General features: G+C 47.4%; 1 protein-coding gene across 1 annotated transcript in view; it reads right to left on the bottom strand.

The window, feature by feature from the left end:
* LOC118511816 (dendritic arbor reduction protein 1-like) overlaps positions 1 to 24,239 on the bottom strand; it is a 110,280-nt gene that overhangs the window by 35,426 nt on the left and 50,615 nt on the right. Inside the window, exons 4-5 of the mRNA XM_036055356.1 lie at positions 23,690 to 24,230; positions 9,921 to 9,980 (exon numbers count right to left, since the gene is read on the bottom strand). Coding sequence (XP_035911249.1) covers positions 9,921 to 9,980; positions 23,690 to 24,230 — 601 coding nt within the window. The remainder of the gene's footprint in view (positions 1 to 9,920; positions 9,981 to 23,689; positions 24,231 to 24,239) is intronic.

Genomic DNA, 24,239 nt, shown 5'->3' with positions numbered 1-24,239 from the left:
ACCAAAATAAAAATAAAATAAAACAGAGCTCACCACGCTCTGAACATGCCGCACCGGGCAGACAGGTATGCAAAGTGAAGGAACCACAACAGGCACTACGTCGTGTCCCCGACGGTCTTGGGATGTCCGGAGGTATGAGGGATATTGATGAAATCCCCCCCAACCCACAAACGACTCTCAGTCTCGGAAAGGGTTCGGGAATGATGGAGCGAGTCACTGATAAGTGTGCTGTGATGCTGTGCAGCCTGCTGGGGGAGGTGAGCTCAAGACAAGAAGATCGATCTGGCTGTGCGGTTCCGAGGAAAGAGAAAGGAAACTAGCGATGGGGATGGATGAAAAGTATGGGGTGGATGGCACTGCCCAGATGGTCCTCCAGGTCAGGCGGCACAAAACAACGGAACATGGGGAGGGAGAGAGAGCTCGATAGCCGGCGAGTGAACCGGTGAAGCAGGAAATGTTGTACAAATTCATTCATTTATTCCATTCATTAAATCTTCGCTGAGCTTTTTCGCTCGTTCCGTTTTCTGTTGTCGGTTGTCGTTTTTACACTTTTTTTCGTACTTCATTTTCTTGTACGCTTCTTTTTGCTTTCTTTTCTTTTTTTCCATGTTCGCGTTCTCTTTCTGGCACGGTTAGCTGGGGGTTTCTCTTTCTACGCTGTGTTTATCTTTCCGGTATCTTCTGCTTTAGGGTTTCATGTTTGCATTTTCTATTTCTTCTGATGCTGCTCCACCGCGATTCAACGATTGCGGGGACCGAAAGCATCTGAGCAATGGTTCGAATTTGCTCATTCTTGGTTTCGGCCGGCTTCCGGCACCATGCGTTCGGAATCGTGGTGCGTGTGTGTGTGTGTGCGAGAGAGTGTAAGTGGCCACTTGACCACGGCTCACGCGCGCTCGTTGGTTCTGCTTTATCGCTCCGCTAAGAGTGTACGGGAATTTATTTATTGTGCGATATTCGGTGATCTACGGTTGACATTGTGACCCCTAAAAGCGTGTTGAACATCGGTCGGGGCTCATCCCGAAAGGACAAAAGGCGAAACGCAAACGTTGCTTGGCATCGGGGCGTGTCAAGTGGCTGGAGGGTTTGTTGTTTTTTATTATTATTACGCCTTGTCCGCGTGAAGCTCCGGATCAGATCGGATCTTGAGCCGTTGGCGAATGTGAGCCGGACCGTATCATGAGGGCGGTCGAGTGGGGGTGGCGATGGGTTTAACATTTATTTGATTAAGCGCGCGCGTTTGGAATCGGCCCAGCAGATTGGCGCGCCGATAGTGATATGGAAATTTATTATCACAAATCAATTTAAGCATCCGCGTGGTGTTTTATGCAGCGTGTAAGAATGCTTTTAGCGAGGTCAATTACAGGTTGCTTTCCATACCGAGGAATGGGTGTTGGTGGGATCGTGCCAGTTGCATTGACTTGCTTTTCTACTTGGTTTGTGTTAACATTGAACGAGCTCTGCAGAAATGTTTAAGTTCTCCGATGTCCTCAAATCGCTACGAACCTACGAACGCTACGAAGATCTCATCATCGTGCAGAGAATAAGTCTGGCAAGACTCCTGTGGGCTGGTCATGTCATGAGAATGACACCGATTGCGACCCAGCCCGTAATGCTCTTTTTGGCCGTCCACATGGACAGAGGAGGCGTGGTAGGCCCGAGTGGAGACTGAGCGATGGCGTTGATGCGTCCGCCAGAACGGCCGGGATAACGGATTAGCAGGCGAAGGCATTAAACCGTGAATGTAGGTAAGGTATGTCCTCAAAGATAAAACTCGCATTGAAGTCAATTCTTATTGATATAAAGTTCTCTATCTCTCTCTTTCTCTTCTTGAGCTAACGACCTCTTAAGGTCTTGCCTGCCATTTCTGGCTTTCTGGGCTTAATTATCACGTGTAAATAATCACCACATATGTACGTACGGGGAAGGCAGTCTGAATGGGATTTGAACCCCGGTCCTGCCGTGTGAAGACCGGCGCCGTTATCGCTTCGGTCACCAGAACAGGTCAAGTCAAGTTATTATAGGTTATATACACGATAGAATGAACGATTGCCTTATTGTTTAGTTAGATTGCTCAACAATTTCGCTCTCCACGCTGCTTGCGGACCCACGTATGGGCATAAGAGATGGCCCGTGGCAAACATAGTTTCGTGGCCCTCTCGAACGTCAATTTCCTTAGCGCCTCCAAATTTAAAGCTCACGCCGCTTGACGCAGAAAGTCAAAAACTTCACGCGGCCACAGGTCTTGAGTGTAAGTGCAAACAGCTCGCTCGTAAATATATCAACAAAGCTTCGAGCGCCGATCGATCGAAAGCAGATCAAAAAGCCGCGTTCCTGGTACCGTGCGTGGGCCGTGGGAGAATGCCGAGCGGTAGAAACGAAGCGGCTTTCGGCCATTCGACCCAAACAAATTGGCTCCGGGCAGTGCCACTCGAACGTGGACGCTCCTGGAGACCACGGTATCCACGGTATCGGCGACAAAGCGGCTTAACAAAATGAGAGCGGCCGCAAGAAAAAAAAAACGCCGGCCGGGGTTTTTTGAAGCGCAAAACGGCCAAGGTGCGTAAATCGAAATAGCTCAATAATCCGCCCCGACCAATCGATCGAACCGGGGAAAGGGTGAACGATTTGAAGGTGAAAATCCAATATAAATTATCGATTTCACACCTTATTGACATGAACGAGCTTTTTGTGCGAGGGTGATTTTGTTTTCCCTCCTGTCCTCGACCCCTTCAACCTGGCAACACACACACACACTGGGCAGTTTGAAGATTTGAAGCGCCTTTAGCGATCGATCCGTGGGGGGAAAAGAAAATGCCACAGTTATTGTGACAATCTTGTACGGGTACAAACGGTACTTGTCAAAAGCGCGTTTGAAGTTGATTGTTGAGATTTGTTGGGGAGAAAGTAGTGTCGTTGTTGGACTAAGCAACTCAAATGCCTGAAGCCTGAAAATGACAATGCACTACAAAAAAAAGTGTCTGTAAGTGCATTTAATGCACCAGCTGGAGTGGATTAATTTGCACATAATTTACGGCACATGATCGCACCAACGCGTGAGACTTTTACGTGTCGTTACCAATTATTACACAAATTTATTGCTAATCGAACAAATTTTAACGATCCAAGCAAAAGGCCATAATGCGCGCCGGTAGGTGAACGTACGGCTCGAAAAACGTGGAAAAATCCAAATAATAGGCGTAAACCCATACTAGCAAACGCAAGATAAACCAGACCCCGGGGTGGAGAACGACGAATCGTAAAGTTTTGTTTTATGGCGCTGGTGGCTTATGGGGTTGAGGTTCTGGAAAAATGGTCAGCGCATTTCTACTAACCCGGACTCATCGGATGCTGGGGTGCCGGAATAGGGCTAAGCCGGTGCGTAAATTGATATATAATAATAAAATTGTTTTTTATCGGCTGGCCACCTTTTCGCTTGCAGTTGATCCTGGGAGTTTGGGGGAGATAAAACTTTATACGATCGCCATTGTACTGTGAGAGGAAAATAGGCGCACAACCGGCTCCGGCTTGGTCTAAACTTGGAGAGGTGCGTACGAGATTAAGCATTTTATTGTTTTCGCTAGGTGTCGTTGATCGAAGGTCGAAGGATCAGACAGACGATCCTGCTGGTTCGGTGGATGGTAGATAAACGGTGACTAGGAGGCTCCGAGCACGAAAGGTGGGTGTTATTCATCGTTTTGGGGTAGGCTCTCGTTCGAAAGTGTAGCGTAAATTGGTGCTACTCCGTAATTGAATATTCAAAGATGGCTGGCGAGGCGAGTGTATTATGTTGCAGTGGATATGCAGATGAAGATCGAGGGCATAAATCATCCGAGAGGTGCAATGTCAAACGCTACAAATTAAGGGTTCCGTGTACGTTGGAGGTAACATGTTTACGACACACGCGACACAAGGGGACTCAAGGCTATCTTCAAGAGCGATATCATTAGAATAGCTTCAACGTTGAGGTTGTAAATACTATGGAGACTGTCACATTCTGTAACTGTCCCACTGCTGCAAACGTGACGTGTTGGTGTCTTAATTTTTTTTATCTCTCAACACTCATTGACCCATATTTTCATCCTCACTCCCCACATCCCCAAATCCGCATTACCGCCCGATATTAAACACTGGCAGCGTTTCTGGCCCAAACGAAATAAAACAGACCCAAATCCCAGACTGTCCCGGCGAGCAATCGGTCGTATCGAACCGTGTCGAAAGCGATCCCAATTGTGGCCAACTCACCACCCCGAGGGCAAGATATCATTATTGCCCGTGTGCCAATTTTATGGCCCATATTCACTTTTACCAACCGAAAATTGGGGAACCCAACAAAGGTAAAAAAATGCGAAGGCAAATGGAACTTCATTAACCGTGTATCTCGGATCTTGAGTATCCCGTTTTATCGTCATTCTTACGCTACCCCATCCCTTTGCAAGCAAGCGGTTTGCGATCTTTACTAAATGTATTTTTTTCTTTCCCCTTTCCAACATGGAGGAAGTCTTATACGTTCATTATCGTTTTTCTACCCTTGGACGGCACGCAAAGCGGTCGGTGAATGGCATGCAAAGTATTTGACGACTAATTAAATGTTGCTTTATTATTTTTATAACTGCCCGGAGGACAATGTTTGACGCGGATTACGCCTCTCAATGGTGGTGGTGTCGGGGAAAAAGTTGAGCTAAAGTTACAGCAGAAGGATACAGACAGGTCGAGTAGAAACCGAACGACTCACACACACACACACACACACACACACGGTAGGTGAAGGATGGATTTCGGGCACTCCATAGGTCACCCGAAATGTAGCCTAATTGATCGTCGAGTCAAAATTAACACCAAGCCGAACGAGAGCGGCTCACCGGCTTCGATTTAATCTCGTAGACGAATTGGCAACATAGCCGGGAGCAATTCGTTCGATGAGAGCCAAAATCCCTTACAGCTCCAGGGTGTACGGAACTCTCAAATAGCTCGCGATCGCGATAATGGCGTCAAATCTTGACACCTATCGGGATTTCGTTGTTTTTTGTTATTGTTGTTGTTTTTTGGGGCGGGTAAGAATCCGCTCAAGAGCCCGGAAAGAAACGCTTGACAGAGCGTGCATCTATAGTGCTTGGCTTTGCCGTAAACAACAGCATCGTTGATTGTAAATGACGATCGAGCCAGCCAGCTTATGATACTTATGGTATGCTGCCTTAGCCCCCGACGCTTCTCGAGAGCTGCCGGTGTTGCGCGGGCACGAGGAATATCATCGAGCCGGAGAACAGAATGCCTCCGGACAGCACGCGGCAGCGATCAATCATAATTCTTTAAGTACAGCCCTGAGTGTTAGAGGCTGGCTGGTGCCTCCGGGCAGTGGCAGCGTCAGGTATTTGAGGCACCTTTCGCTTCACCAAAATCACTTAAACATCGGTGGACGGTGAGCATACCGGGCATGACTTCTGTGAGTTTGCTTTCTTCTTCTAGCATAGGGTGTTCTAAAGGGCTGCAACCTGAAGCGGGGATTGAATTCGACCAGAAATGGCCGGTGTGAACTATTCAAATTGGACTCACGTCTAGCGCACGATCGATCGGCTAGGGTTCGGTTTTGCGTAACTCGCGGTAAGATAGCGGGAGAAACAGAGGGCATCGAGTGGCATGCTTTGAATGGTTGGCCACCGATACCGACCACCCGTCGCTCGGTGTCGCCCGCACGCAAGCAAGCAAGGATACGGATCTGAGGTTAATGCTGGAGATCGTTTCTATTTGTACAGAGCTGCCTCTTACCGTCCACCGGGAAGCAGAAAGCGTGTTGTGACACGGTGGTACGCTTATAAATGGTTTTTGTTTCTTCGACGCCACGCCACTCCGTCTGTTGATCCCTACGATCGATGAGATTAGGATTGGGGAAGTTTTGGGATATTTTCTCACTTTTCGTACATTGCCACTAGAACCTTGCAAACGGCTTGCATTGTGTACTATCTGAGATTAACATTTCGTTAGCCTTTTTTTTTGTTGCAAGTTTTTGTCGGGCACAAGCACCACCACCACCACGGTGTCGAAGAGAGTCCATTAATCTTTCCAACCCGGCAATCGATGGCCGCAGGAAAACGGACAGTGTTTATGCAGTGCGAAGGTACGGAATCGTTAGAGTTAAAATCCCCTGCACCGCACGGTACACACATACGCGTAATGTGATCACACACGTACCACCACACTAGCCACATTGCGTCTGTGACTAATGGCAGCAATAAAAAAGGGAGAATAATCGGTGGCCCTGCAAAACGTACCAGCGAGCCACACGGATAGGTGGCGACACGATAAGAACGGTATATGTTAGCCGGTGTTGGCCACAACCTTCCACGCTCCGGCCAACCAATTGATTGAAGCGAACGAACGGAGCGACTAAAAAGTGTGGCAAATTTGCGTAGTTACGCTAGCGGTGTTGAGCTGGTGGACGCATGCAAGGGACAACGGTGGGGCGCTAGCACGGGAAAGGGTAGCTTCGAATTCAGTTCCGCATTCGCGCGGAATGGTTAGAAAGGGTAGATCACTCGATCGGTTTCCATCAGCCGGGTGCGTGTAATGGCCACCGTTCGATTGTTGGGCCCTAGCGAGTGTGAGAGATGCGGAGCGAAGGGTGGATCAGGAGGCGGTGAATTAATTATTGGAAACACTAAATAAATGTTCGCCGCTATGCCCGATCACCCGATAGATCACGATGGATCGCGTTCGTGAGATAGAAGCCGAGCGCTTGGAACAAAAAAAAAAAATGTTGGGCGAACTAAAGGACCCGGATAAGTGTCCGGATAAGTGTGGACACCCGAACTGTGCGAGGTTTTGTGCGAGATTTTTATCTAAACGGGAGTTGTAAATTTTAGGCTCGAGCAAAGTGTTGGCGCACCATGTATCTTGGAACACGCAGGTAATGACGCTAGGTACACAATGATGCAGATCTGTTAGAAATTGGAGCATTTTAGCAAGGGAAAATTTTAATTGATTGAATTCTTGAGCTTATTGGAGTTCAGTTGGAGAATTCTTCAAAAATATTGCCATTTTTTATCCGGTGAATCTTTGACAGTTAGTTGGGACCTTAGTGGTGGCAGTCCTACAAATGAATGCTTTCCCCTTTTTAGCGTTTCTGAACTTTAATGATCTATTACTTGACCTTACTTACCTTGCACAGGGTATAGTAATAAAAGGTTAAGAAAGTAAAATCTATTCGACGCTTTTAAGATCAGTTGAGAGACTCGCGCTTCAAAGTCGGTAAGATATTTTCCACAAGTTCCTGTGGCATCCAGACACATGGTTGGCATAGTCTCAGGAATGGATGGTAGATTTTCAATAGGAATCTGTTCATCTTGTTTATGTTAGTTCCAATGTTTGGACCAATATTCTGACACACGAATCCAAGCTTCAGATCAATAAAGACCAAACAAGCAATCTGGTCTAGCTTTTCCACACAATGTCTGTGCCTGATATTTTTTCCCGATATAGAGTATAACAGTGGCTCACTAAAGTACCTCACTGTCCCAACTTCTTACTTGCAGGAAGAAGCTAGTTGTATGAGCAAATCTTCGGTTGGAATTTCTTGACGATTTTAGTTTAATCTGGATCAAATCCAAATTAAATATTTTGTCTGTATCTTAACTTATAATGACGAAGGGCAGTTGAAGAGATCACCCATAATAATGATCATCTTATAAAAAATTATGAAAGTCTAATAATGATAAGTCTAATAATAATTATTAAAATATATTTAACTTTCCCAAAAAATGATTGTACTCTGGAGGCCGGTTTTCACATGGTTGGACCAGATTCAAATCTCATCTGGACCGCCTCCCCGTACACAGGAATGACTATGCACTTATGGGTAAAATCAAACCACAACAAGCCTGGAAAGGTTGACCGAGACTTCTGACCGAAACTGTCCGAAAGAATCCTTATTCTTAACTCTTCCTGATCATTTAAATAGGTTGCAGGAAGATTCTTTTGATTGCATTTAAATTTGTAGCCTTTGCGTTCCAAAATTTCATGACAAATATATGACATACTTTATTGAAGAACAACCGGCAAAAAAACAGACATCTCATTCTCGCCATAAAATATGCATTCTTGTCAACATGTAACGGATTCTTCCTTCCAACAAAAAAAAAAAGCTTCCACGACATGCGACCCATCTGCACGGGGATGTAAAACAAATGCTTTTGGTTGATTGTTCACTGTAGCAGCCTTTCAAAATTAATGCTATGTGATATATCTCCTCCAATCAATCTTCCTCTCGGCGGTAAATCGCGGCGACCGGGACCGAAGCATCCGAAAGGTAGAAGTAAAGCTAGAGCAGCAAGTGTACTCCCCACTGCACGGATGATTACGTTACGTGGCGGAATTTCGTCCAATTGCATTAATTTTTTGTGCTGCCGCTTCTGTCCTCACCGTTTCTCCAAAACATCTCAATCATGTACGGTGCTCAGTGTTGCTGTTGGCGGCGGTGGTGAAAACTTGCTCCAACATCGTTTAGGACCAAGCAACGAACACACACACACGCACACTGCCCGGTAGCCGGCAGGAATGATGGAATCTGCCTCACTTTTTTTTTGCAGCCTTCTCTCTACATCTCTCTTATCGCGCGTCGCGTGTTGACAGGGAAACGCTCGGTACAATCGCCCTTACAACGCTTTTGTAAGTTCGGAAGGATTTCTCTTTGCGGGCCGCAACCGTTCTGACCATTTTCCAATGCCAATAGCTGTCAAAACCTTCCGCTGCTACCGTCAATCATTTGCACAGCTCATCGAAGCCGATGCCGATGCCGATGAAGGCATTTCTTTTGGCGAACGCGAAAGGAGCTCGCCCATGTCAGGGCGCCGGTATGAGAAAGGACCACGCAACCGTGGGGCACGGGCGGGGTCCGATGCTGTGCAAAGATGCCGCCCCACCGGTCACCGGCGAGCGTGTGAAGCGCAAGTGAGTGAAAGACTGCTTTTATTCTTTTGTTGGCGCGATTCGGCCGGCGATTTCGCGAAGGGTTCCCGAACGGTACGGGAACAGGTACAATGGGAAGAACATGTATATACGTACCGTGGGGCGCACAATTGCGAATGACTTTCACTTGACAGACGAAATCGAAAATTTTCGAGACAGCAAGCTCGAAACACGGCCGGCGAAGCCGCGATTGATGGAGGAAAGTTTTCGGATCGGACCCGGCGATCGAAACCCACGTCGTCAGAATCACGCAATGATACCGAACCGCCATGCCATGGGCCATGGGCAATGGGAGAGAGGCATGGGAGGATTCCAAGGGATGGGGGCCGAAAAGCCCCTTACAAGAAACAGTTCGTCTCTGACGGGGTCAAGCCACCCAGCAACAACGGACCATCTCCATCCATCCCTTCCCGGGGACCTTTTACAATCGTGAGCGGGTGCGAAAACTGTGATGCGTTTTGTAAGGAAACGTTTCGTGCAAGACCTATTTGGGATTCCGGATTCCTTCGTTTGTTCCTTGATGGGTTTTGGGAATGCATTTATACCGCTCGAAAAGTTGGAGTTGGAGAGAGATTTTAAAAAAACGAGGTGAACTTAAACTTTTGAAAAGGCTCTGGAGAGCTGGAAATGGAAAGTACAAATTGCTGGCGAATCCAGGGCGAGGATCAGGGTTCGGAGAATATTGCTGATGTCTCAAAATATGGTTGAAATGGTATTTTCAAGAATCCATCGGAGAAATATAGATATGTAGCTTTATGAGATATAAACAAACAGAAACTCGACTAGAGTTTCTCAGGCACAGGCCCTTTCGCCAATCACGTATCTACATCGGGAGAAGCAATTCACACAATAAAGAATTCCATTACGCGGACCCACCGTTTGAGTTATTCGAAACTTTCCCGGCATCTGCAGTGCCCTGTGCCGTAGTTGCTGGAGGCTTTAAAATGAATTTTACTTACCAGTATGAATTCGTTGATGGGCCTTCAGATGCGAGCTTTTGGTGTACACCTTTGTGCAACCTGGAAATGCAAAGTAAGGAAAAGAGAAATAGAATGAAGCGAGCCGCAAGTGGTAATGGGCAGGAAAATTGGCACTAAGTGATTGCAAATGATGCGCTAAGTGGCCGGTGAATGAATCGCTCACCGTGCCCGGCGACTTGAGCGCTAGCGTAAGCGAGGAACCCGATGCACCGCCAGAAGCTGAGAAAGCACACGATTTACATGGCCGGAGTCCGCTTTTCGGGAGCTTGGAAAGCAGTGCCCGGTAGCACCGGTGTTGCGGTGTTTTATTATGATGAATGACAAATAACGTCCCAATGCCGCAAACTGCGCGACCTAGCCCGGGATGGGAGTTAATTAAAATTATAACTTTAATTACATCGCTCATAAAGTCAGTGGCCACGCACTACCGCCGCACCGGTCCCGGTTCCCAATTTCCCAGACCGCTCTAGGTTAGTGTTGGTGTATCATTTCTGCGGATCGGAGTTCCAGTTCCGTGCAGATGGAATCGGATCGGTCGTGCGCATTTTCGGTACGGCAGTCGTCATCGTCGTCGTCGAAAGTCGTAAAGTGAGCAGTTTAAATGTCAAAGTCGTTGTACGCCGAGCGGCTCAGTGTCAGGTCGTGGACGCAATAGACGGATGGCCACGACGGATGACGACGTCAACGTCGTCGGTTTACTGGAATGAGAGCGCAGTTTTTTGCACAGGCTCAGATTGTGATCCACTCTGTGGTGCACCGCTGTTGGAATTGTACGAAGGTGGCAGGTGGCCAGAATGCTTTATACGCGAGCGAGCCCAACGACTTAATTATCCGTTTCACGGTTCAACATTAAATGGTTCAGCGATAGCTGGAAGCCGATAAACGGCAATAGTCGCGGCCGGTCGCCTTGTTTGACTGCAACGCTGGGCAGTGAAACACATCTGCGGTCATCTGCGATTCGGCGCAAGCAACAAGACGCAGACAGCCTGCTTGATGCTCTCGATCGTTCGCGCTTGCGATGTTACCGGTATGTGAAGTTCAAGGGTATCGGAAAACAAAATGCGCCAAACAAACCCCACACGTACAGGCGAACTGTCGACACCACTGTTGAAAAGGACCGTGGACTATTTTTGAGGCGCAGGGGCAATAACGAAGCACTACGCCAGTCGAGCGCCAGCATTAGGATGCCGGATAATTGCAGTGCAAGCCCGGGTGCCTTTTCTTTTACCTCTGCCGTGCGAGGTGCCGGCAAATCGGCTGGCATCGTGTTTACCAGTAATGATGGCCTTACCGGCTGACAGATAGATTAGACGCTAAAGTCAAGGATTTTCATGACCACGCGGACCCGCTAGAGGTGGCGCGTGAGTACATCGCTCGACACTGCGATTCATGCTCGCATAACTGTAAAATATGATTCATGGCGTCCCAGCGGGCGATACCGGCTTCACTTGAGCGCCATGTGTCGGTAGTAAAACGCTGTGAATTTGAGAAATGTCATAGCGTTGGCCTCGCTAACCGGAGTAGCAATGTTTGATTTTTATTTCCATCGCAGGAGTGTTCCAGCGGAGCCAATTGCCAGTTTAGAATCGTCGTGGTGGATGAGAACCTAATATTTTCTTCGCGTTGAATCGAAAAGCAAACAACATCCATCACGGGTTGTTTGTTTTGGAGGTTAAGTCGAGATTGGAGGTTATGTCCCGGTACCGAATCACAATCCATCTGCCCAATCATCTGCAACCAGGGCATCCAAAAGATATCCATATTATTAAAACATGAGTACATAAAGTTTGCTCTTCATCGAAAAAAGATCTGAGATCTTCTTCTTATTCTTTGGCACTTCAACCTCAAAAAGTATCTATCCGCCATTTCCGTCTTTAACCAGTATGCGCATGAGGAAATGGTCTGGATACGATTTGATTCTCGGTTTTGCCTTTTGAAGTCCAGCACCACGATTGGAGAAAGCTTTGGAGATCTTCAGTTACTTGAAGATCAGCGAACTTCAGTTGGTAAAACCCGATCTTGAATATTTTTCTTGAAGTTCATTTTTAAATGCTTCAGAAATAGCTTCCCAATTACTTTGCTGCTCTAAAACCGCTTCCAAGATTTTCAAATGCCTTACTAATTAGTTAGCAAACACACAAAAAAAAACCCAAACCCATCACGACGGGATGATCGGCCAATATTGATTTCAAGAAAATAGGAAGAAGCACTCCCAGCTTTCCAGCACGCGGATTCGTGCCGTACGGCGTGAACTCGTAATGCACCTTTTAACCATCGAGGTTGAGCAAGTGGACTCACGAACTAAATCTATTAACCTCTAAACCGAACCGCTCGGTGATAAGTAACCGTGCTCTGCGATGGGAGAGTTTCCGAAGATGCCCTCCGGATGAGCCAAGATACGGTTGCCCGATCGCAAGGGCAAAAATTAATTTGCTCACTAAATACCGCACCGTGCGGATGGCGTGAGACGGTAGGCCTCAATCCACCGACGGTTAGGGTGTCCATCGATCGGAGTGTGGTATTAATTATCAGCGACTTCTGCGGGAGCTTGGTTGAGAAAAAATAAGTAGAGCAAATATCACTTCAATTGTAATGGTCTATCAGCAGAAAAAAAGCGATCGGTTGGAAAGCAAAAAATCCAGACGACTCCGATCCAGTATTAGTTCATCGAGACGCTGTGTTTATTACTCCTGCTCATAGTTTTGCCCTAGCCGGGGCCGAAACGTGTTTCTATTTTACTCCCGCCGACTGTCGCTATCAGCTATCTGCACCACCGCCCTAGTAGAGCCTTGGGAAGGAGGCAATAGCATTCCGACAAACACAAAAATAGTGAAGGAAAGAAAAAAACACACACACGATCGACACAAAAATCTCGTCCATCGTTAGCGTCCGTCTGCGAGCATGATGTCGTGATCAAAGTCTGGTTTAGTGTGGAGCCAACTTTATCACCACTGGACATGCGCCCAGTTACCAGTTACCCGAGCGGTTTGTTTGCGCTGTCTCCGTACGGTCCAGGCACTGCTCCACCCAAAGAAAGGTGCTTCACTCCGTTCTGTGCCCTTCTCTCTCTCTCTCCACCAGGGACGCTCACCTTCCTGGCCGTCGGCGAACAAAATCGTGGCAAGTGCGCACAATTTGTTGTAGAAATGTTTCAGCATTGCTGCTCTCGCAACGGTGCACGCCGAGCGAGGGAATTCACGGGGCACACTGCTGCACCGAGTGTCGCGTAGCCCGGGGGCAGCATAAGCAAAACCTGGAGGGTTCCCTGAGAGTGTCTGTGTGTGTTTTTTTTTTCGGTCGTGAAGGATGATTGCGCTTTTGCTAACCGCAAGCAGGTAAGCAGACTGCAGTCCGTTGCATGGTCGCTGAATTCAATTTACTTTTATAATTTAATTTAATTTAATGAAAATAGTTGCTCTGGAGAAAGGAGACGAGTCGGCTGCACGAGGTTGTGATGCGGGAGCGGGAGCTGAACCACGTCGCAGCTGCAAATGTCGCTCGCGTTCAGGGGGCGGCAAGCTCACACGTTGGAATTGCGGGTCGGGTGGGGTGGACGGTTACGACGTGTGCATGAGTGAACCAGTGCATAATACCTAATCAAAATAGCATAAATGAGGGAAAATTATCACCAGCATACTATCACGCCACACGCGACAGCCAGCAATCTTCTTTGCCAGCAGCAGCCGCAGCAGCATGAATGCTGTGCTGAGTGGAAAAATAAATGACTCGTTCGACCGCATCCCACCAGGAGGGGGGGAAATGGGAAGGAGAGAGGAGAAGAGGGAACGAGGGAAAAAAAGATCCAAGCCATTTATCCAAACATGGTGTTAAATTGTTTAGCGAACAACGTTTCCCGGTTTGGCTGCCATTCGGCGTTTTGCCCTTTTCTTTGCTGATATTTCGATCGCCCGACCGTCGGGCGTGCGTCAGGCGGACAATTGCTGAATGCGAAAACGATTTCGTACCGTGCTATTGTGCTCCCGATTAAGAGAGATGGTGAATGAACACAACAAAAAACTGTTTTATTTTCTAATTGTGTAATCACGCGTAGAAGTGAGTTGTGCAAGGGTGTCTTGCCATAGCTACTTGCACACGAAGATAATGAGCGATGTCACTTGAAGCTAGTAACAACTACATAGATTTGGGTAGTTCAAAGGCAAAGCGAATTGAATGCTTTGGAAATGATTGAATTATTCTTTTGACCGGCAAAGATCAATCAGTTTAGTTGGTATTGCACGACTGAACAATAAGGCGCAAGACAGACTTTGCAGTAATGTTTTGACTATTTAATCTGGACCAAACTTGTTATACGAAAGTTGTTAAATACTTGTTGCTTACGCCAGCCGATTCTGTAGTTTTACAATCCACTTTAGTTATTCAATGCGACGGGAATACAGGGAAATAAGAGAAAAACTGAAAATAGTGCCCTAAGCGCCTTCTCAGTCCGGTACCTCAAACGCTACTGCTTTCTTCCCTGACACTTTCGCTTATCCGTGCTAGGCGATCCGTTTATAACCGCGGGTTTGACTCTTACGGCTTTTGAATTTTCCCAACAGAGCGCCAACAATACTAATATAATCTAGTTCTCGATCTTATCGTTTAGGACAAGGAATAGTTGCTGCTTTTCATTCAGACAATGATTCAATACTCAAAGGAACTTGCATCCAGCAGACATAAGTATTCGCTGCTTTAATAGGGAATCAAGAGCTCAATCATCTCTCCTCGCGCATCACAATTTGAATGTCTCTAAGATACTGACCCCGAAGAGTTCATGAAGAAACCATATAGCTCGAGTGTTTGGGGAACGGTGAGCTTATGTTGGATGTCATATCTAATGATGGCTGAAAGAGATGGGAGGAATCGAGGTGTGTCCTACCTCAAAGCTGTTGATTATCGCCTGAATATTTTCGCAAATATATTCGCAAAATCGCTTCCTGGATTAAGTGATAATGAGTTGACTTGTAACATCAGTTCGATTTTCTAGACATCAAACTAGTGGTACGATTCTTATGACGTCTTTAGCTGATAGTGGCAGCCATTTTGAATCAATCGATTTCCCTGGAGGACGATAAGAATCCCTGGAGACACAATGTCGCTTACCGTTTGGCTGTTACAATCTTGTAATCTAAAGCTGTTGATTAGTTGAAGTTTTGTTTTAAAATAAAAGCAGACCAAATTTAATGATGGTCAAATCTTGCCTGAATAGCCCAATATGACACCATAGGATGGCTGAGGAACTCTTGCAAACTTCAGGATCCTGAGCAAAACTAGATATTGCCTTAAAAAGAACATACTCAATTTTGTCGGTGGCATTAACTGCAATTTGTGATGTGATTGTGATGATGGCCGGTCATCCAATCGTTCCAAACGTTTTGTTAAATATCTTCGGTACATTTCATAAATTTACTTTCAAATTTAAAACCACCAAAGAGCCCCTAAACAATGACACACTCTACGTATGTACTGCCAACTGTCGATCGTCATTGTACCCACACATCACTTAACTCCCGATAACGATCCCCGCAATTGTTACAAATCCAATCCTACTCACCCGCAGCTAGGTGCAACCTAACCGATCTTGTACTCGTCGATCGCCCATTCTACCGTTGCCGTCCGTGAGCTTTATCCGGAACGGCTTGCGGGTCATGTTTATATTGCATCAATTACACAGCAGGCTTCAATTGTGCGATCGACGCAAAACTGACCGTTTGAAAATATGAAACAACATTCCAAGGAAACGCCCGTGACTGTGCAAAAATGGGGCGATTTGGGCAGCTGTTGGCGTCGTATCAACCCAATTTCGCAGCCACAGCACGTATGAAGCGAAACGGACGCGTCGGGCTTAATGACGCGTTGAAAGGTAATAGTTTACCAGATTCCAGATTCCGTCGTCGGGGTTGCCGTAGGTCCACGTTTAATGGTGTTTTCGGTTGATCCGGAGCGTATTCGGTGCTACCACCATCGGACCGTGCAGCCGTGACTGACTAGGCTGAACAAAGGAACAGCAAGGCTGGGGCGAACCGAAATTATGCGCCCAACGCTGCGCGGACAGGCGGACAGCTTGCCCGGTTCGATGCCGGAGAGCATGCTGGCTGATAATTAAGGTCACTCGTGCGACTCGAGAGAAGGTGAACTATGGTTCACTTTCGTTTTCATACCCGCGTTTGCATATCCCTGCCTCAATCGTACTGATGGCTCAGAATTGGGGATCAATGCGATTGGCGGCTGCTGCTGCTGCTGCTGCTGCTGGGGCACGCATAACGGCACGCTCCAAACAGTCATTATAACGATGTTGTCAAAATCGGTAAAAAGAACCATGTATTCGGCTCGGCTGGTCGGCTGGCGATGTCTTAATTATGCCCCCGGTTTGGTCCATCAGCTGGCTTTGCGCGTGGAACCGCCCCGGGACCAGGGCTAGCGCCTCCATCCTGTTGAAATGAAATTGACACTCCAATAAGCACCAACATAATGGGATCGTTATGCGTGCGGTCGAGCCCTGGCCTGACCGGGCGTGAGGATATCTCAGCCCAGCATTACCGAACGGTAGAGCGCTCAAAGAGAAACGCGGGCCAGAAAATATTTTAATAGCCTTTTGTACGGTTCGCGTATCCTTGCTGCTGGCCAGTCGACGCCGAATGACGAGCTCGGGGCGATAATGGTTAAATGTTTACGGCCGTGCCGTTGAAATCAATCAATTCCCTCTTGTTTGCGACCCTGGCGAACGATCGTCAAATACGAGCATATGCATGCACGAACCGCTATCAGACAGAAGTTTTGGTAGACTCGGTTTTGCAACCATCCTCGCGTCCCGGACATACGCTCGTCTCCATCTTCCGCTCCCCTTACGACACCCACGTCCAGGGCTGGGGCCCGCTGCGTGGTGCCCGTAGTGCAATCGCAATTTGATCTCAGTGGGGTTAAAAAATCCAATAAACTACAATCTATTCATTACCTCAGTGCTCTTTCGGCGCTGGCGCTGCCCGCGGTTGGCCGCGCGTGCAGAGGCCTAAATCAGGCCAATCATCACATGCAGAGCAAACATGAATGAGTAAGACTGACGGGACGGGCCTGCCACACTCACTCGCCCATCGTCGTCGTCGGCTGCTCCTATCAGTTTTCGGGGCGTTTGAAAGGAATACGGCGCACTCGAAGGTGCCCTCCTCGGTTACGGCGAATGGTCCAGTTTGAACTAGGGAACTTTGCTTAGTTGCAGCTCTGAATGCTTTTTTTTCTCGTTCGAGTTGCTGTTCTCTTTCCTTAAAGCGTCAGTCAGACAGCTTCGGTTTATGGTGCCGTGCCGTGCCGTTTTGCATCGAACCCATCGAAGGCTACCCCCGGAGCTCAGATACCAGCTGGGGCACTCTTCGTGGCCTCGCTTCAACAATGCGAAATAAAAATAAAATATTAAATTTTATAACTTATTCTGATCATTTATTACGCCCGTTCCACGGGGCGATCCACAAGCGGAGAGTGTGAAAGCGAACGTGCCAATTCAAAGCCGATCAAAAACTAGAAATAGAATTGTATCAAAGCGCACCGGGCCCGACCGGGGTCCGGGGTTTTGATAAATGCGTGCGATCATTCGAATGCGAAGATCATTTACCATCAACTTCACAACTTCGTTGCCGAATCCGTAACCCTTTCACTTTTATGTTTCACCCTTCGCATCCAGCATCGATACTGGAGTCCAGGGTCACTGGCTCACCGGTGACTCAATTGGCAGCTATTTCGGAGCGATTCCAACGTCGATCCAAATGGCCCAATCGTCACCGGATTGTTTGGACGTTAGCAGATGACGAGCGTGCAATTTGTGTCATTATGTGGCTAAACGCATTCGCTATGTTATTCCGCCCCGGCTGACTGCTTCACACGAGGACGAGCTGGATGGTTCGGAATGCTGGCACAACGGTGCACCCATTGGATACACGTTTTCTTCCCACAGGCGTCCAGCATCTTCCGAATTGCAATCGCATCCAAACCCGCTCCAACCGGTGAAGAAGGTGCACCAGGCTGCACCGTGGTACGGCGGGTGGTCATAAAGTGAAACGGTTATTATCAATTGGCAGTGTGTGTGTGTCCCGGGAGAGTACTGGGCATGGGGGACGGTTGGGCGCCTTTTCGGAAAATGGAAGCTAATTAATGATTCGGTCATGAGCGCAATAAGGATTAATTAAATTTTATCTGATGGTGCCCCGCGACTTATGGGACACGACCGTGATCTGCGCAGTTGTGCGCTTGCTTCCGGCAGATTTACCGTGCCGGAGGGAGTTTCACCAAATGGCCTGCCGATTGCCATTGGTTGGCAGCGGAAAAGAAGCAATCGAACCATCTCGAAAGTCGTGATAAGGAACGTCTTCAGTAGGTCTAGTGTTTTAGTGTTGCACTGGTAGTTTGCTTTCAATTTGCGGTTGTGATTGAAAATTAATTAGCTCTTTGGAGGGTTTTGTGAGTAAAAAAGCATTGCAATGATAATATTTTTTCTATTTTCTTAATCAAAAATTTTAATGTAACGTAATTTTGTCCCTAAAGAATTTGTAAGAGTAAATGACATCTTCCAAATTGTTCATATTTTTAAAATTTAGTTTATGTTGCGTGATTAAAACGGAACGCTAGAAATTATTAAGGCGACTACCATAGTGGATCTAGATCAAAGTACGAATGTCCCTATTCAGGATTAAGATCTCTTGTGTTTGTGGTCCAAAAGAAGCATTCAAATAAATTATTAACTTTGGTATATAAATCAGATTCGGTCTTATACCGAAGTTCACATATTCTGAAGTCCACTAATAAAACAACTTCGGTTTTGAAATCTAAAGTGTCAGCAGAAAATAGAGCATGCTGACATATTATATTTTGATGATACAGAAGATGTCCACAAGGTGTCCAGATCTCAACACTTTCAAGGTAGTGTTTTCAATGTTGAGTGCAATGTTCACGAGGGAAGTCCTAATGCATTGCAAGACGAAAGTGTCAATTGACGCCAAATTAAAGAATTTGTTGGAAGAAAATCGCATGCAAACACCAGATGAGTTTGCTGTGATACTAGTACGAGTAATTGATGATAATAAGCCCCACCTCCTACAGTATGATAGGTATGAGAAGTATGGAAGTTATAGACTCCTGCTATTTTAACTAAACATAAGTCTCCTTAAACCGAAGGATAGTAGCTCGTTTAGAGTTACATGCGTATTACAACGATTCTGAAAGAAGGAACATTGATTTCTTAAGACTTGAAGCAGCGATATAACAAGCATCGGCTCGTCAAGAGCTAAGTATTACTCCTGCGGCACAATCCACCTTTGGCACAACATTTTCATTACCTCAGCTCAAAGGTTTGGCCGAATATCTGGAGAGACCAGACTGGTGTATTTTATTACAAACTACTTAAATCAAGAGAAACCATCACAGGAGAACAACATCGAGCCCGTCCCTACTGGAAAAAGGGCCAGAATAAGCGTAAAGATACGATAAAGTGAAGCTGCAGCGTGACAACTCTCGACCTTAAATAGCGCGATCGGCAAAAAGATTCTTGGAGACTTTAAAATTGGTTGTGGTACCATATAAACACCTTCTGAACTTCTTCGGAACTTTTGCCATCTGACCAGCAATTCAGGTCTTATGAGAAGATCCAGAACTGTCTAGAAATATGGATCGCGTCGAAGTACGAATCCATTCATAGGAATAATGGACCTAATACAAGATCCATGTTTCAAACCTTTAAAGAACTTGGATTGCTTCCTGAAAATCCAAATTGCTTCTTTTTATCTGCCAGTTTTGTACCTCAGAATATATCAAACCAGGAAAACTATTTAATCCCTCCTCAATGAAGAAGTGGAGCAGCCCATTTCGAACATGAAACAAACCCGGTGATTAACCTTCAAACAATAACGAAACATTGTTTTGTGCTTAAATTGACAATATCCGGTTTGCTGGAACAGATATGAAGTACAGCGGGTATGGTTTTTTGGGTGTGTGTGTACGTTTCCACACTGTAAAGCCGTCTCCACGAGGGTAAAGTAAGCTGTACCGATTGCTCGCTGTTGTTGTACTTAAAACATGTTCCCAAGCGTTTCGATTCCTTGTTCTCGAACTGATGAACTAGAATCGATCCGTGGACCCCAATTCGAGTTTGATTGAATCTGTTACAATCCGCCGCCAGTCAGGGGAGGGAGATTAAGGGCCCCGAGTAGAGAAATCTCAAACACCACAAGAACCCAACAGATCGATCGATAATGTTCGTCCGAACCTTGTGGCATATGGTACCGGCGGTGTTGCCTGTCCTGTCGCGATCCCTCCTCACCCAAAAACGACCCGTGTCGCGTAAAAACTGTGTATCATGCCTTTTTGATTGATTGGTAAAGAAAAATCACGTCACACTCGCGTCAGCTAAGAATTCGATCTTGATTCACGATCATTCGTCAGTGGACAAAGCACCCGGGTGACGATCAAGATTGGCCCGCGCTAGTTCTTGTAAGAAAAGGCCAAGAAGAAGCAGGAGAGGAAAAAAAGCAGAACATAAAAGCATAAATAAAGCACCAGCACCTAGGCCGACCTCGGTAGGTACGGAGGTAGAGGCCAGTGTAGTTCATAAGTTCAGTATATCGAGACCCCGAATGGGCTGCCGGTTGTTGGTGTTGCGCGCGGTTGCAATTGTGTGACCCCCCTCCGACATGTCCTCGACACGAGGGTAACAAACAAACAATTGCCGGCACGAAAGCTTCGTTCCTGCCGGTGCCAGATTGTAGCGTATTAATCATAAATTGTATCGACAAATTCAATTGGACCGGGAGTTGTGTAAAGCGCGACTAATAACAGGCAGCAAATAAACATTGAGCGTTATTAATGATTTTTCAATTTTCAAGCCTCCTCCTCCCCCCTCGGTCGAGCTGACTTGAGAGAACCTTGGAGATCCGGGTGGAGCGGGTCGCCATTTGTCCTGATAGAGCGCCAGGGAACTTTGTACGCGTTGACAACACGATGTGTACCGCCGCACGGTAATGTGGTGTAACGTGCCAAAAGCTACAACGCCACCACGCTCACCCGACCAGACACGCTGACAGATGACACGGTTTGAAGGTGCTTACCTACGTACACGGCATAGGCTCCAAATCCCGGATCCCGGGGTTTCGGTTCGGCATCCTACTCCTATGTCAGCGGGTTGTTAGCAGGAACCCGTGATTATGTTGCTGCCGATCGAGCTACCAACGAGGCTGGCGAAAAGATGTCCCCCCCCGACACGACTTCTGCACGTGAGCTGCAGCAGAAGATGTGTGGAACTAGTCCAGCCCGGGAGTGCATCGCTCAGTTCGCGCGTCGAGTCGCACGTTTCTCACCTCACTCTATATGGAATCGGAGCTGGATCGGAGCCGATGACAACTTTTTCACCCACCTTCAACTGGCACACGGTTCCCTGGCTCCCTGGCTGTCAGTCCACGAGGTGCCGGGCAAGATGGATGGCGTGTGAGCAACTGGGAGTTGGGGAAAGTGCAGCATGGCGCACTCGCTCGAGTTGAAGAAAAACCCGAATAGGAATCAATAAATCATTGTTTCCCACCTCCTGGCGGAGCTGGTGGCACTCTGCCCGGGGAAGGGCCCGGGCGATCGGGACGCAATTATTAAATCTTATTATGTGATAAATCATGATTAAAAATTCTGTTCCTTTGGCGAGACGGGGAATCGCTAGTAGCAGTGATCGTTTGAAGCAAAAAAAAAAAAACAACGAAACAAAATCGTGAGCATTGCAGGCCGACACATCCGGCAAGGTGAGACGTGCCTTCCTCCAGACTCGGGACTAACCTGCCGATTGCCATTAATTGATTTAATTAGAGAAAATAATTACGCGCTTCGTTAGGACAATTGTTGCCCGTGGTGTTGTGGTGGAGACTTAGAGGCAGTCTAGCTAATAAAAAAATCTGATCACCAATCGTTTCGAGGTGCTCAACTGCACAAAAAACTGGCGTAACATCTGTCTGGACGTTGTGACTGATCCCCCCCCTATATTAAATGGACCACTTCCTTGAAGTATTCGATGGCCAAGGAAAACAAGGACTTGTGGCTAACTGCTGGAAAGGGTTTCACTTTTGCACCACAATAACTAGGCGAATCGATTTCGATCGCGCGAAATTGGATCTGGGTGAAAATTACGGTTAATTGGTGGCAGTCAGGCAGCCGGGCAGGTACAGGTACAGGTGGGTGATGATAAGTTTTCCACCGCACACTGGTGATGACGTTTGATCGACGACCCAAAGGTGTTTTTGTTGGGGATCTTTCGCGGGAGGGTGATGGTGGCGCAGTGGGCAATGATTCTGTCGCGACTGGCCCTGATTAGCTGACGAGTTGATCGAGATTGTGACGGGTCGGTAATAATCACCGGGCTGCTCGATTTGCACAAAAAAAACTGGAGACAAGACATTCCGTATGCAGGGGCTCTTGGAGATGAAAATTTACTTTACAGAACAGAGTGACTTTCAAATCTCAAGCTGTACAAAACTAATGAAGTGATTGGGTAGAGCAACAGAAGCGATCTCCGATACACTTAGCTGATCCTGCATTCATGGCAAAGTGTTAGCTATGCTGTTCTACCCATATCAGCACTAATTACCGACTCTTTCAATAGCTTGGCTCGCCTGCCTCAACTCTCGGTCTCTTGTACCGTAGAAGGTATACTCCACCTCGGTGTTGGTGAAAAATGCTCACCCATACGCTACAAAGCTATGGGAAAAATGCATCGAAAGTTGAGGATCACACACACACACACACACACACACACACACAAAGACCCTTGTTTGGACGTGGGTGAAAATGAAACTTTTCTAGTCCGGCAAGTTGGGTACAAATTGATTCATCAGCTGAGCGTCGTCGCTAGTTACCGTGAAAGAATATCGCACGTTGGTCAACTCCCGAGTGGTTGTCCGGTGGCACGATCATGAGACGGTTGTGTGGACAACTCGAATAAGGTAACTTCACGCTACCCCATTTACGCGATCGCGAACCACACGGACCCCGAACGAGCGATCGAGAGTGATAATTATCGATTTTAAATGGCGCGTACGCAAAGGAAAACCCCGGGCACGTCTGCGATCGTGCTGGCCTGGTGACTCCCTGCCTTTTGCTGAGGGATCGCGCCCTCAAACATCATAATCAAAGGGAAGCAAGAAAGAGAGAGAGAGAGCTAATGAATTATCGCGTAAATGTCTTAATTTTATTGCAGCACCAATGCATGCCCGGATCGGGATCGTACGCCCCTGGGGAATGGGCGACCCTTGCGGTGACTTCTTGCAGGTAGCGCATGGTACGGTGGTGAAAAATTGACGAGTGATTTTTCTCACATTCCATTTATGGATGGCACCTGGAACCGGGCCGGGCCTGAAAAGTCTTCGCTAGCCATCCACTCGCGCGCTGTATGGTGCTGATTACCGCCCGGGTAGGTCTGGGGCTGCCGATGGCAGCCTATCCAAACATAAAGCAAACGCACCGTAGCGTTTTGACCAAAATTATCCATATTATTAATTATCTCGCCCGTCCAATCGGGAACATGCGTTGGGGCGTTGCTGTCGATCGCAACTACACCGGCACTGCATTTGGTAATGAAGTGATCATTTGGACAATCGTGTTATCAGTGGGCAAAGATCGCCGTCTCCAAGGTGGGCGGATTGTGGGAACGGACCCACTGTCCCGCACAGGACCGATTTCATGGGAATTAGGTTCGGTTGCACCGGAATGCAAACCACCGAGCCGCTTGTACTTACCGATAAAATCACAGTGGTGTATTCGTCGTTTCTCCAGCTCGGGATTGTTGCGACGGTTGTACCGGCCCACGATGTGCTTCACGACACCGGCACTGCTGAGCACGCTGTTGATGCTGTGCGCGGAACCTTGCCGCTTGGAACTAGAACCGCGCGAGGAAGATCCATTACGACCGGCGGATATCGATGGTTGTGGTGGTGGTGGTGGTGGTCCGGTTCCGTTGCTCGTACCGGAAGCCGCTGCAAGCGCACCGATCGGATTCGGAATCGCCGGCAATGGATGGAGGGAACCGTTGGTCGTAATTGGATTTGGTTGCGTTGGTTGAGACATTGACACCGGGGTTTGGGGTAGCTGCTGCTGCTGCTGCTGCTGGAGTAGCTGTGTGGTGGTCGGACCCGTCACCGTTTGTGCACCTACCATACCACCGTGCGTGTGATGATGGATATGATTTCCTTGCAGAGCAATCTGCTGCTGTTGTTGCTGCTGCTGCTGCTGCTGTTGCTGCTGATGATACGGTGGTGGTGGAGTTCTACGTGGAGGATTCTGCAGGAA

This window comes from Anopheles stephensi, chromosome 3 (assembly GCF_013141755.1).
Source record: "Anopheles stephensi strain Indian chromosome 3, UCI_ANSTEP_V1.0, whole genome shotgun sequence".
Lineage (NCBI taxonomy): Eukaryota > Metazoa > Arthropoda > Insecta > Diptera > Culicidae > Anopheles > Anopheles stephensi.
Note: the sequence above shows the minus strand (reverse complement) of the source record. Positions and strands in the feature narration are given on the sequence as shown.